This window comes from Episyrphus balteatus, chromosome 4 (assembly GCF_945859705.1).
Source record: "Episyrphus balteatus chromosome 4, idEpiBalt1.1, whole genome shotgun sequence".
NCBI lineage: Eukaryota > Metazoa > Arthropoda > Insecta > Diptera > Syrphidae > Episyrphus > Episyrphus balteatus.
In genome coordinates, this window is record NC_079137.1 from 57,601,326 (window position 1) to 57,613,742 (window position 12,417).

The 12,417-nt window shown below is 28.3% G+C and overlaps 1 protein-coding gene across 7 annotated transcripts in view; it reads left to right on the forward strand.

The window, feature by feature from the left end:
* LOC129919842 (rab11 family-interacting protein 3) overlaps positions 1–12,417 on the forward strand; it is a 161,822-nt gene that overhangs the window by 59,818 nt on the left and 89,587 nt on the right. For 4 of the 7 annotated variants that reach the window (XM_056000916.1, XM_056000918.1, XM_056000917.1 and 1 more), the window contains exons 3-6: positions 1,854–1,981; positions 2,053–2,236; positions 2,525–2,593; positions 6,577–6,621. In XM_056000916.1, the coding sequence (XP_055856891.1) occupies positions 1,873–1,981; positions 2,053–2,236; positions 2,525–2,593; positions 6,577–6,621 (407 nt within the window). In that variant the 5' untranslated portion in view covers positions 1,854–1,872. The remainder of the gene's footprint in view (positions 1–1,853; positions 1,982–2,052; positions 2,237–2,524; positions 2,594–6,576; positions 6,622–12,417) is intronic. The other 3 variants (XM_056000919.1, XM_056000921.1, XM_056000920.1) reach the window with 1 other exon arrangement.

Genomic DNA, 12,417 nt, shown 5'->3' on the forward strand with positions numbered 1-12,417 from the left:
TATATTCTCATTCAACTTTTAAATATAAGAAATTTTTTTAAATTTTTTTTTTACAAAAGAATAGTAATTTACATACTTTTATCTATGCGAGAAATTTGTATTTTATTTTTTTCTCAAATAATATTGAGTTTAAACAAAAAAACAAAAGAACCCCTTTTTTATTACTTATTTAAAACTGAATTTTTGCTCTAATAACTCTCAACTTCAACCGCATGAATAAACATAAATAAAAAAGACTTTGAACAAAACAAATATGCAATTTTACTAGTAAGTTTAGAACTCGTGATCTTTTTTTCGCATAGCTTTAGTTTAAAAAATAACCTTTATATCACCACACTATATGGGTCTGCCCCACTGTGCGGCGGGTGGTGCGTACAGTGGGGAGACCGAAAAAAAATCAGTTAAAACTAAACTGCTGAACCAATTTCGATGAAATTGTAGGAAAGATAGTCAAACGCAGGAAAAATCTACACCCATGACCGCCAATTGCCCATCCACTTCAAAATATTAAATGCACGACTGGGTCGCACGTACTTGCTCTTAGAATTTCAATTGGTACAAATTTTACGACTTTTTGTAGGTATATACAAATTTGGTAAATGTATTTGAAAATTAAAAAATAATAAAATTCGTTTTTCAAATGAAAAAAAAAATAACTTTAAATGAAATGGAGCTTCAAAAAAAGTATGCAGTTTAATTTCTTTTATAAAGATGCATTTTTAGAAAAAAAAAATTCAAAACCGTTGTAAGTAAATTTTTGAAAAAAAAGTTTTAAAATAAAGTTGGTCTGCCATTTTGTAGCAATTATAAATCTATGCCTAAAACCAAAATTTCAAAAAAATTTTATGTCCCTAAAGTTCATTTTGTTCAAACACCCCAAAATGTTTGACTAAATTACGAAAAACTTTAAAATTTTGCATTTTCTGCAATTTGATCAAAAATTTTGGGGTTCTTCGCAAAACCGACCTAAGATTCAGATTCTGCATTGGGAAATACATTAAAAATGATTTTTCAACCGAAAAAAGCTGCTCATTGTTTCAATTTGTCTGCCGGTGAAAGCTTTATTTTTTGTTTTTTTGGATTACCGTTTCAGGTTAAAACTGCTCTAAAATCCTAACGATACCTTTCCGCCAATAGAGGAAATAATTTTAACTTTACGTGGCCTTAAAAATTCATTAAAATTGATTGGTTTTTTCGTCAAAAAAATCGTATTCAATTCTTTTTCGCTAAACCAACATACGATATTGTTTGTCTATTTATTTTAACTCTATTTGTTAAAAAAAATTGTTTCAAAACTTAAAATTTAAGTGCAAATGAATCATTTTGATACTACCCGTATTTGTATCAGTTCTTTTTTTTACTTTATTTCAACTTTTTCAACAGGCCTACAAATTTTTCTTTAAAAAAACGGGCTTCATTTTCTCATTCTACTCGTATAACTAATTTACTGATAGAAACTCGTGCAACTAAAAAACATCCTACTTCAGAAAGATGTTTTTCCAGAGGTCGAAAATAGCCTTCGACTTTTATTTGCAATTGGTTTGTCGCTGAGGTCAACTATAAATTTGTGTATTTTGATCTGACTCTGTGAATTTTGCATTCTGAACAAACGTTGTATACAAAATAAGAAACTGATGAAATAAAATAATTTTTATAAGTTATTTAATCAGTGATAAAAAATTAATGTTTGAGTTTTTCTATAGCAAAAAAATGTTACGCATACACCACAGTGACCACCAAATCGTTCGATGATGGTTAATTCCATATATTTGTACCCCTTTGAAAAAATGATTATAACTTTTCTTATCCAATGTTACTTATTAAAAAATTTGTTTTCTTATCTTTTTTTTTAGTTTCTCAACAAAAACAAACATGGCTCCAATGCCCAGTATTAAAAGTTCGGCAAATGCTCCAACATTCCTATTTTCAACAGCCGATTCTGGTGATTCAAGTCCAACACCATCAAGTCCACCAAGTACAGGTATAAATGTCATATTGTTCTTATTTTGTTAATTTCCCAAATGAAACAAAATTTTGTTTAATATTTTCCAGATGTGCCGAAATCACAGTGTTCCTCACTTTCCGAGGGTGAGTCCTTTGAGGGTTATGGAGAAGGTGAAGGTGGCAGCAGTGTTGGTGGTCTAGCACGCACCGTCCTAAATGATGGCAATAACAACATAAATACCGCTGGTGGTGTTGAACTCGAATTGGCACCACATGAAAACTCAACTCCTAGGTAAACTTAAATTTCTTTTCTTTCAATTTTTTAATTGTTGGGCGCCATAAAACTTATTTTCACTTTGCAACGTTTTTTTTGTTTATATAATTAAAACTTAATTGCGTGCAGTTTTTGGTCGTTTACTTTAAAACTAATTTCACTTTTTTCTATTTTTAACGAAAAACAACAACAAAAATAATGAAAAAAAAAAACATTGCAAAGTGAAAATTTATTTATACAATGTTGATAAAACCTCCTTAACAGTCATTTCATGAAGAAAAATGTTATTTTTATATCCATTTCTAGCGATGAAGACCGCAATATCATTCCAAGAGACAACTGGGCACGAATGAGTCTCCGAAGAACGCCCACAAGGTAACAAATAAAATGCCTTTTGTATTTTTGTTGTGTTTATTTTTTGTTTTATGATGATGGTAAAGTAAATGTGTTGTTCTTTGTGAGTGAATAAATTTTGTGTTCACTTTTATTTCGAATAAGTTGAGTTTATTCGAATATTGTTCTCTTAGTTTATTCGGAGTTATGTTTCTCTTGAGCGTTTGTTTTCTTTTGATTGTATTGAATTTTGAGTGAGTAATTGTCTATGAAAATTCTACTCAATTTACACTTGTTGTTTTTACTTTTATATGTGTTAATATGAAAATGTAATAGATTTCTACAAACAATTCTTTAAGCTTTATAAAAAAAAGCTATTAAATATCTCTGTTCTCTGTATTTTCCTTTAAATTCAAATTTTAGTTTGTTGATCTCTTAAAATAAAAACAAAAACTATAATGCAGGCGCAGGTGTGTTAGCATAGCACATTTGTCAGTTAAAGTTAAATGATTTATTTACAAATGTGATCCCTCAAGAAAAATTAGCAAACAAAATTATGGAGACAAAATATTTAAAGTGTAAAAAATTGTTGACAGAAATTTCAATAAGTGTTTAGGTAATAATTCATATTTTGAAAAAAAAAAAACGACAATTTTGTATTTTCTTGTTTCTAAACAAGCTATGTAATCTCCATGCAATTTTGACTTAAAAACTCCCAAATCTCTGAATTTGATATAATTTTTATTTTTAAACATCATAGTGCAAACGAAACCATAATATCAAAAATAGTGGAGTAACTAAAGCTTAAAAATTGGCAATATTAGGGAACCCGGCCGAACAGCTTAGATTTTGATGATCTTTTTTTTCAAACGTCGGTAAGTAAAAATACTTTAAAGTCTATTGATTAAAAATTGCCGGTGTTGCCGTTTTGATTTTTTAAATTTAATTGAAGATTTTTGTGAACAAAAACAAATTTTTTTCAAAAATTTTTCTTAAATTTCATAAATTAATTGATGCCAAAAGATTGTCTAAGAAATTCAAGGAAAAAAAATATATGGGAGTGAGGGACAATCTTCCATAGTTCAAGCGATAGATGCAATTTTCTTATTAATTGACTTCAAACACAAAAAAAAATATTTGAACACAGCGGCAACACCTACAATATTCAAATATACATTTTTTAAAAGCTAGAAGCTTAGTCATATATGTTAAATTAAAATTAAGTTAATTGAAGGAACTGCTTTTGAAAGAATGGTAATTGAACTCAGATTTTTGAAAAAAAAAAAAAAAATTATTGAAAAAATTTTAATATGTCGTTTTTTAAACTTGCTCGTAATATAAAATGCATTTATTTTCAAATTTGTTTGGCAGCATTTATTATGATTTCAAATTATAAAAGGAAATGTCAATATGTATTACGGTTTATGAAAAAAATTAAAAAGTATTTCATTTTCGAAGAACTTTTTTTAATAAAAGTTTTGAAAAAAAATGTAACTTATTTTTTTTTAAAGTTCAACATCTAAACATAAAATTATTTTTTATTCATTTAATAACCCTTACTGTTGAAAGTTAAATAGCAAAAATTTAAAGTTCCTATTTACCACAGTCTTTGAGAAAATTAATTATTTCAATGCAAAAATTCAGTTTTAATAAAAAAAAATCATTGAAATTGTAGTAATTTTTCATTTTTTTTTTTTTCAAAAGTGTGATATATTTTACCTTTTTTGCTTCGAAATTCAACTGATAATATTTATGGCCAAACATTTTTTTTAAATAAATTCATATTTTATTAGAAAAAGTTTGGAAAAAAGTCATTTTAAATTTTTCTAATAACATTTTTTTTTTTAATTCTGAGTTTGAGGACCATTTTTTCAAAAAGTCTTGATTAAATTTAGTGGATTTAAATTTAAGAGATAAGAATGAGCTTCTGGCTTTTTAAAAATGTATTTTAAAATATTGTAGGTGTTGCCGTTGTTTTCAAAATATTTTTTTTTGTGTTTGAGGTCAGAATGTTAGAAAATTGCATTTATCGCTTGAACGATGGAAGATTGTCCCTTACTGCCTTTTATATATTTTCCTTAAATTACCTAGAGAATCTTTTGCTATCATTTGTTTTATGAAATTTAAGCAAAAACAATGGTTTTGTTAAAAAAAAAAAATAATTTTAATTTTAAAAAACAATAAGGCAACACCGGCAATTTTGAATCTATAAACTTTAAAGTATTTTTAATTACCTACGTTTGAAAAAAAAATTGTCAAAATCAGAGCTGTTCGGCCGGGTTCCCTAATAATTTGCTTTAGTTACTCTACTACAAATTCAGAAAAACTAATGTCTTTCCTCTCTTTAATGGGAAATTTGCTGCGACAGTTTGGAATATAAATGCCTTATTTTTATCACTTCTTGAAATTCATCTAATTTAATGAGCATTAGAAGAAACATAAATGATCCACCATTTTTTACTAGAAGTTATTCTTCGATGGGAGGAACAAAACTCCCAAATAGAACTTTGGACTATTGAACCTTTATGAATTTCGGTCTTATATCCCTTTTAAATCAAATGCAATTAAGTTTTATTTTTCCTTAGAATTAATTTGCTGCGTCTGCTTTTACTCTTACTTTTCTAACACTCGGTCAGTGATAAAAAATAACTGCTTAAGTTTTTCTATAAAAAAAAATGTTACGTATACACCACAGTGATCCACAAATAGTTCTTTTTGTCACTTGAATAACCTGTCCAAGAAAATCTTATTTATATATTTAAGACTCTATGGATTGATTATCTATCCGTAAAGTTTTGAAGTGATATATTGTAATGCGCTTTCAAGATTATTCTAATAGACAAAATTTGAAAAACAAAACTGAACAAAACTACAACTGTATTGAAAACAGCTGATAAAATTAATTACTTTTTTATCTGGCTCCTTGTCGTTTTTTTCATCGATGGATGCACGGTTTATAAAAAAACTATGTAGAAGTATAATTTTGATTTAAATTTATTAGAATTTTTATTTTACAAATATGTATAAGAAAAACTTTAAAAGGATTTTGAATTAAAACGAGTACCTTATGCAATTTGAATGAAAGAAATCGTTTTTGAAAATCCTTATGACCCATATTTTCTTAATAATTTCTTATATAAGCCGTGTTTTATTGGTAATCAGTATTATACTGAGTAAATATTTTATGCCAGAAACATCAAAACGGATTACTTTTATTATTTTTTTATAATCCCATGTTGTTCAAGGGTCAAAAATGTATAAGTCTATACAAAATATTTCTCTGTAAACCAACAAATAAAAAACTTTTGTTTATCCTTAGCAATCATTTCTTGTTGTTTACCGTGTAAAATTTTACTGAGCTAAGTACTGAGTTACCAATAAAACACGCATATAAATTTCTTTTCTATGTTTTCCAAATAAAAAAAAATTGGTTTGCAAACATTAACTCATTTGTAATCAACACCTTAGTAAAAAAAATTTCAAAAATATAATATTAACCCGTTTTCAAGAAATTGATTTAAAAAAAATGTTTTTTTTTTTTTTAAATACCCAAAAATGTTTTGAATTTCTCAAGATAAATACAGAGAGACAAACAGACAAAATTTGCATTGGATGATAATGCTTCTTTTTTGCATGACTCAAATTTAATTTTTCTCAAAAGTTACAAGACAAAAACGCTTTGTGAGAACTTATTGTTTTTAAAGCAGTCTTTTTTAAAGTAAGTGATGAAATCGTTTATGTACTAAGCGTTTTTAGTTTGGAACAATACTCTGAGGATCTGTAGGCATCAGATTAAAATGTTTTATTCTTGAGTAAAACAGCTAGGATCAAACTCAACTTTGTTATACATTTTTTTTATGAGAAATGTCATCATTTTTACCATCGAAATAAAAGTTTAATTAGATACTTTATAAAATATTTAACTTGAAGTTATTATACATTAAATCTATAGTCTGCTTTATTATACTCTAGCCTTAAATCATTCGAAAACCATTAAAACACTTCAACCATTTTTATTTTTACAGCAATCCCGATAGCTTTTCAAATCGTCGTTGGGGCTCCATGAGACAGTAAGCTTATCCAAATTCCATACATTATTATATACCTACCCACAAATCTGTCGAATATTAACTTCCACTCTTTTCATTAATTGGTTGAGGGTTCAAAAAGCACAAAAACAAAAAAAAAATTAATCCTTATCTCCCCCAAAAATAAAATAGTTTCATATCTCTAATCTGCTAAATTTATGCAATTCACAATAACATTTTCAGCATTCTCATCTTTCCAAAGAAAATGTTTGAAAAAGTTCGAATTCCCATGCTTGATTTCATAACAACTTTGCTCTTCTTTTCATTCATTCATTGGTTACGGTTATATCTTATATTGGTTTAAATGGCTTTGGATTATAATTGGGTTTCGGTGTCATTAGTCACATTTTTATTTGATATTTCTTTTTCAGCAAAAAATTTGGGTAAGTACCAAACGGATGCTTTGTTTTTTTTTTTTATCAAAAATGCTGACAATCTTTTTGTCAAAAATTCATCTCGTAATTTCTCCATTTGAGTATGAAATGAATGTAGGCAAAGAAAGTGATGTATCTGCAAGATACACTTAGCCCAACCTACATGATGAAAGTTTTTGTTTTTTGGCATTTCATTGAGCTCGGAGTGATTTGCGTCTTGAGGTTTGGTTTGTGTTATAAAGCAAAACAAGTTGACATATTGCGGAAGTATCTTCGTATCTTGTTCAAATCGACGACAACGATGCTTTGGTAATTTGTTTAAGATACATACCAAAGTTGTAAGTATATCTGAAAGATTTTATGAAACTCTTGGACTTTGTATTTTCGTTTTTTTCCTGAAAAGATACATGTGTGACGCAATTCTGTGTGTCGTAAATATCGCATCGCATTCAGTTCCAGCATTGACATGGATATCTACTTTAACGAGCATGCATTCGAAACTTTAATCAGGACAAGAGAGAGAATCTAAAAGGCACACAGGCAGACTTTTTTTTTTGTTATGGTTTTTTTTTTTTGCTGTCGAACGTTGTCGAAGACGATGTTGCATGTTACCGTGCAGTCCGACCGGTTTTCATATGAAACAAAAAAAATTCCTTAACCTGCTTTTTTAGAGTTGAGGCTTTGTTTATACCCGGGAGAAGCCTTGTTTTCAGGCAGAATGTGAAAAAGTCATACTATCTACCGTCGCGTCAGCCAGCGTCACCTTAAAGAAACATTTTCTTAGCGTTCATCATCATTCAGCATGGTTATAATGGATATATGGGGTATGGGAAAGAAAGAAGCTCTTCACATGGACATCAGACACGTCATTGCAGAAGAATGAATGATAAACTAAGAAGTTGGATGGCGTCTCTCTCACCTCGAGGGCATTCATAGTCTTTGTTTATGTTTAATGCATGCGGTGGCTGCGCACTCAAGTGTCATATTAAATCAGCTAAGTGTGAGCTGGGAGCTTCATGGAGACGCAAATTGTGTAGATAGTTTTTTTTTTTTTTTGCAGTTAAAGATTTTTGATGGAGTGTTGCAAAAGAATTTATAGAAAACTGGTTACTTGAGGAGATTAGGAGTTTTGATAAATATAGACGATCTAGGCAGGTTATGGATTCAACTTGAGATTCAAATTTAGCACCAGAGATACTAAAATAGATGTATTATAAATCGATGGTTAATACTAAGCTATACCCGACTTTTGAACTTATTTTGTATTTAAATTAGTTTTGGGTTATAATCTTGTGATAAAGTATTTGCAGACTTTTCGTACATTATCAAAAATAGTTCAAGACTTTGCATCTAGAGGGCGTCATATTAAATTTAACGCAACTTTATATATACTTTAACCAGCAGGCAAAACATACGCTTCCAACTATATTTCATTTGTCAAATTATGATAAGTAGTTTAGAAACTCATTTTGGCTTTGCTGTATTTGGTTAAAATGGTACCCAAGTCCAGAAATGCCTCAATATTTGCCCGGCATCGATTTATTTTTTACACAAAAATTGATTTTGGGAAGAGAGAAGAGAGTTATCACATTTTATTTTTTTTTTTTTTCAAACTTATAAGAAAAAGTGGATTGATGAAAAATAAAAATCTGATTTCAATTGGTATAAAGAACAAATGGTAAGAAAAAAACGGCAACACTAACAGTATTTTTCTAATAGTATAAATCATAACAAATTAATTTAGGAAAAGAATTTTAGGTTTATAAAAGATAACGCGTAGTAGTGTAGGCTTGACCTCCCTAATATACAAGCAAAATTTTTTACTCAACCATCGAATAATCCTTTAAAATGAATTTGGAAGTTTGATGCTATAAAGGTTTTTTGGTATGTAAATTTAACTATCGTAATGAATGAGAAAAATACTTACAAATATTATCGTCACAATATTTACAAACAAAAAAACATTAAACTTTGAAATTATTGATTTTGCGTTTTCCAAAATAGAGCAGTTTGAAATAGATGGCGACTTTCCCGAAAAGTAAGATTTAAGTTTTTTAATACCCTTCTAAAAAATTTAAAAAAACATCAAACTTCTTGTATATCTTTTAAAAAGTCTTTTCTTCTTGTTAAAAAATTACATGTTTTTAAATTGAACTTTTTAAGGGGGGAAATCCCTCTGAAATTTTTTATTTTTGAATTATTTTTTTTGTCTAATAAATTCATTTATCAACCGAGGAAACTATTTTCAGTGGTCTTAGCCTTAAATGAAGCCTCAAAAGTCCCTAGATAGTCCCGAATCCCATGCGCTCCGAACCTACCACAGTACGAAAACGTAAACTTTAAACGCATTTTTCTCGAAACGCGTTTTTTTCCGCGCCATGCAACGTAACTCAAAAACTATTGAAGCTATGGACTTGAAATTGGCCGTTGCATGAACCTAAAAGTTCAATAAAATAATTACAATAAGAGCCCCCGCACACTACAAATTTTCTATCGGCCAACAGTTTAGTCGGTCTCTTAATCAGAATGAAAATATATGAGAGTGCGCACACTACAACGATTAAGTATCGGCCGATGAAAAAGTTTGTTTGATCGAAAAAAAAGTTTGTTTTGCTACACAATTGCCTTCAAACTAAAATGTTTCCTAGCGATCCGACTGTTTAGTTGGCTGCCTGTGCGCACACTAGGAGCCCAACCCGACTAAACTATCGACCGATAGAAAGTCTGTAGTGTGCGGGGGCTCTAAATATTTTTTTTTAACAATTTCTTTATAAAAAAACATTGTGTTTTTTCGTTTTTTTGGTCTCTAATTTTTATTTTAGATTTGTTTTTACTAAATTTAGGTTCATGCAATGCGTATAAATATATTTAATTGGAAACAAATTTCTTTTTTGATCATAAATAGTTTTCTTCACCAGGGCATTGCACGGCGCGAACGCAAGGCGTCAACTTCAAAGAGCTGTAGAGCCGCCATTTTGTTTTTTTTTTACTTCAAAAAAATTGTATCAATACTTCATAATGTCAATAATATCATATACTTTTCTAAGTTTCAACAAATGCTTTCGGTTTTCCAAAAAAAAAGTTATTGAAAAGCTGTCTTCCAGAGGGATTTCCCCCCTTAAATAATAAAAAAAAAAAACATTTAATAGTAATTGTTGTTATCTGTTGTTTTCTTCATCTCTGGCTTTCTCGTAAACGGCTAGAACTTAAATGTGTAAAGAAACACGTTTTGGCGACCTAAATGATTTTTTGAAAAACCCAGCAATGAAATTTTTGAAACACTTGTTTTATAGATCGATTTATTTCAATGGCATGGCAATTTTTTTTTTTGAAAAATATTTATTAGCCAATTTGTTAAAAAGTCGATTAAAACAACATTAAGTTTCAAGTCATAAGTTTTTTTAGCTTCAGTTAGTATAAGTCTTAAATAAATATCGTAAAAATATCATATTTTGCTGGTTCTTTTTTCAGGACTGTTTTGTGTCCCAACATCTATATCTTCGAACTGCAAATTTAAAAGTAATTTTTAAAAACTTGGATACCTTCATTATCTACAAGGATCCACCTCTTCTTTATTGAAATTGTAAACCTATTTTCAACTAATAGTGGAGTAACTAAAGCTCAAAAATTGGCAATATTAGGGAACCGGGCCGAACAGCTTAGATTTTGATGATCTTTTTTTTCAAACGTCAGTAATTAAAAATACTTTAAAGTCTATAGATTAAAAATTGCCGGTGTTGCCGTTTTGATTTTTTAAATTTTATTGAAGATTTTTGTGAACAAAAAAATTTTTTTTTCAAAAATTTTTCTTAAATTTCATAAATTAATTGATGCCAAAAGATTGTCTAGGAAATTCAAGGAAAAAAAATATATGGGAGTGAGGGACAATCTTCCATAGTTCAAGCGATAGATGCAATTTTCTTATTAATTGACTTCAAACACAAACAAAAAATATTTGAACACAACGGCAACACCTACAATATTTAAATTTTAAATGTACATTTTTAAAAAGCTAGAAGCTTAGTCATATTTGTAAAATTAAAATTAAGTAAATTGAATTAAGGGCTTTTGAAAGAATGGTAGCTCAACTCAGATTTTTGAAAAAAAAAAAAATTATTGAAAACATTTTAGTATGTGGTTTTTAAAACTTTTTCGTAATATAAAATGCATTTTTTTTTTCAATTTTTTTTGGCCTCTTTTATTATGATTTGAAATTATAAAAGGAAATGTCAATATGTATAACGGTTTATGAAAAAAATTAAAAAGTATTTCATTTTTTTTTTAAAGTTCAACATCTAAATATAAAATTATTTTTTATTAATTTAATAACCCTTACTGTTGAAAGTTAAACAGCAAAAATTTAAAGTTCTTATTTACCAAAGTCTTTGAGAAAATCAATTATTTCAATGCAAAAATTCAGTTTTTATCAAAAAAAACCCATTGAAATTGAAGTAATTTTTAATTTTTTTTTTAAACTGTAATATATATTACCTTTTCCCCTTCGGAATTTTACTGATAATATTTATGGCCAAATTTTTTTTAAATAAATTCATATTTTATTAGAAAAAGTTTGGAAAAAAGTCATTTAAAATTTTTTTTTTAAACATTTTTTTTTTTTAATTCTGAGTTTGAGGACCATTTTTTCAAAAACTCTTCATTAAATTTAGTGGATTTAATTTAAGAGATAAGAATGAGCTTCTGGCTTTTTAAAAATGTATTTTAAAATATTGTAGGTGTTGCCGTTGTTTTCAAAATATTTTTTTTTTTTTTGTGTTTGAAGTCAGATTGTGAGAACATTGCATTTATCGCTTAAACGATGGAAGATTGGCCTTTACTCCTTTATACTTTTTTTCCTTAAATTACCTAGAGAATGTTTTGCTTTCATTTGTTTTATGAAATTCAATTTTAAAAAACAATACGGCAACATCGGCAATTTCTAATCTATAGACTTTAAAATATTTTTAATTACCTACGTTTGAAAAAAAATCGTCAAAATCAGAGCTGTTCGGCCGGGTTAACTAATAATTTGCTTTAGTTACTCTACTATAAGGAATTCAAAAATTATATCACCGAGACTCAACAAAAAAAATCTCAACACAATTTATATAGACAAACCTGCTAAATCCATTAAATGCAAAGCCATACACTCACTCAATATGAACCGTACCACCTACGCTTTTTGTATTTGAATTTCGTTTTCCTTTTTATGTTATATTTTGCTTTTGAATTTCACACACAAATCAACTAATAAAGCAAAGTTGTTAATTTATCTGCATTTTGCGTGGAATAAACCAAATAGATACCCGCTCTGACTTAGTCATTAAAATAATAAGATATTATACCGTCATATATGTACGTACAATGTGGTTATGGGTGAACACAGAGCAGACAGCAAAAAATATAT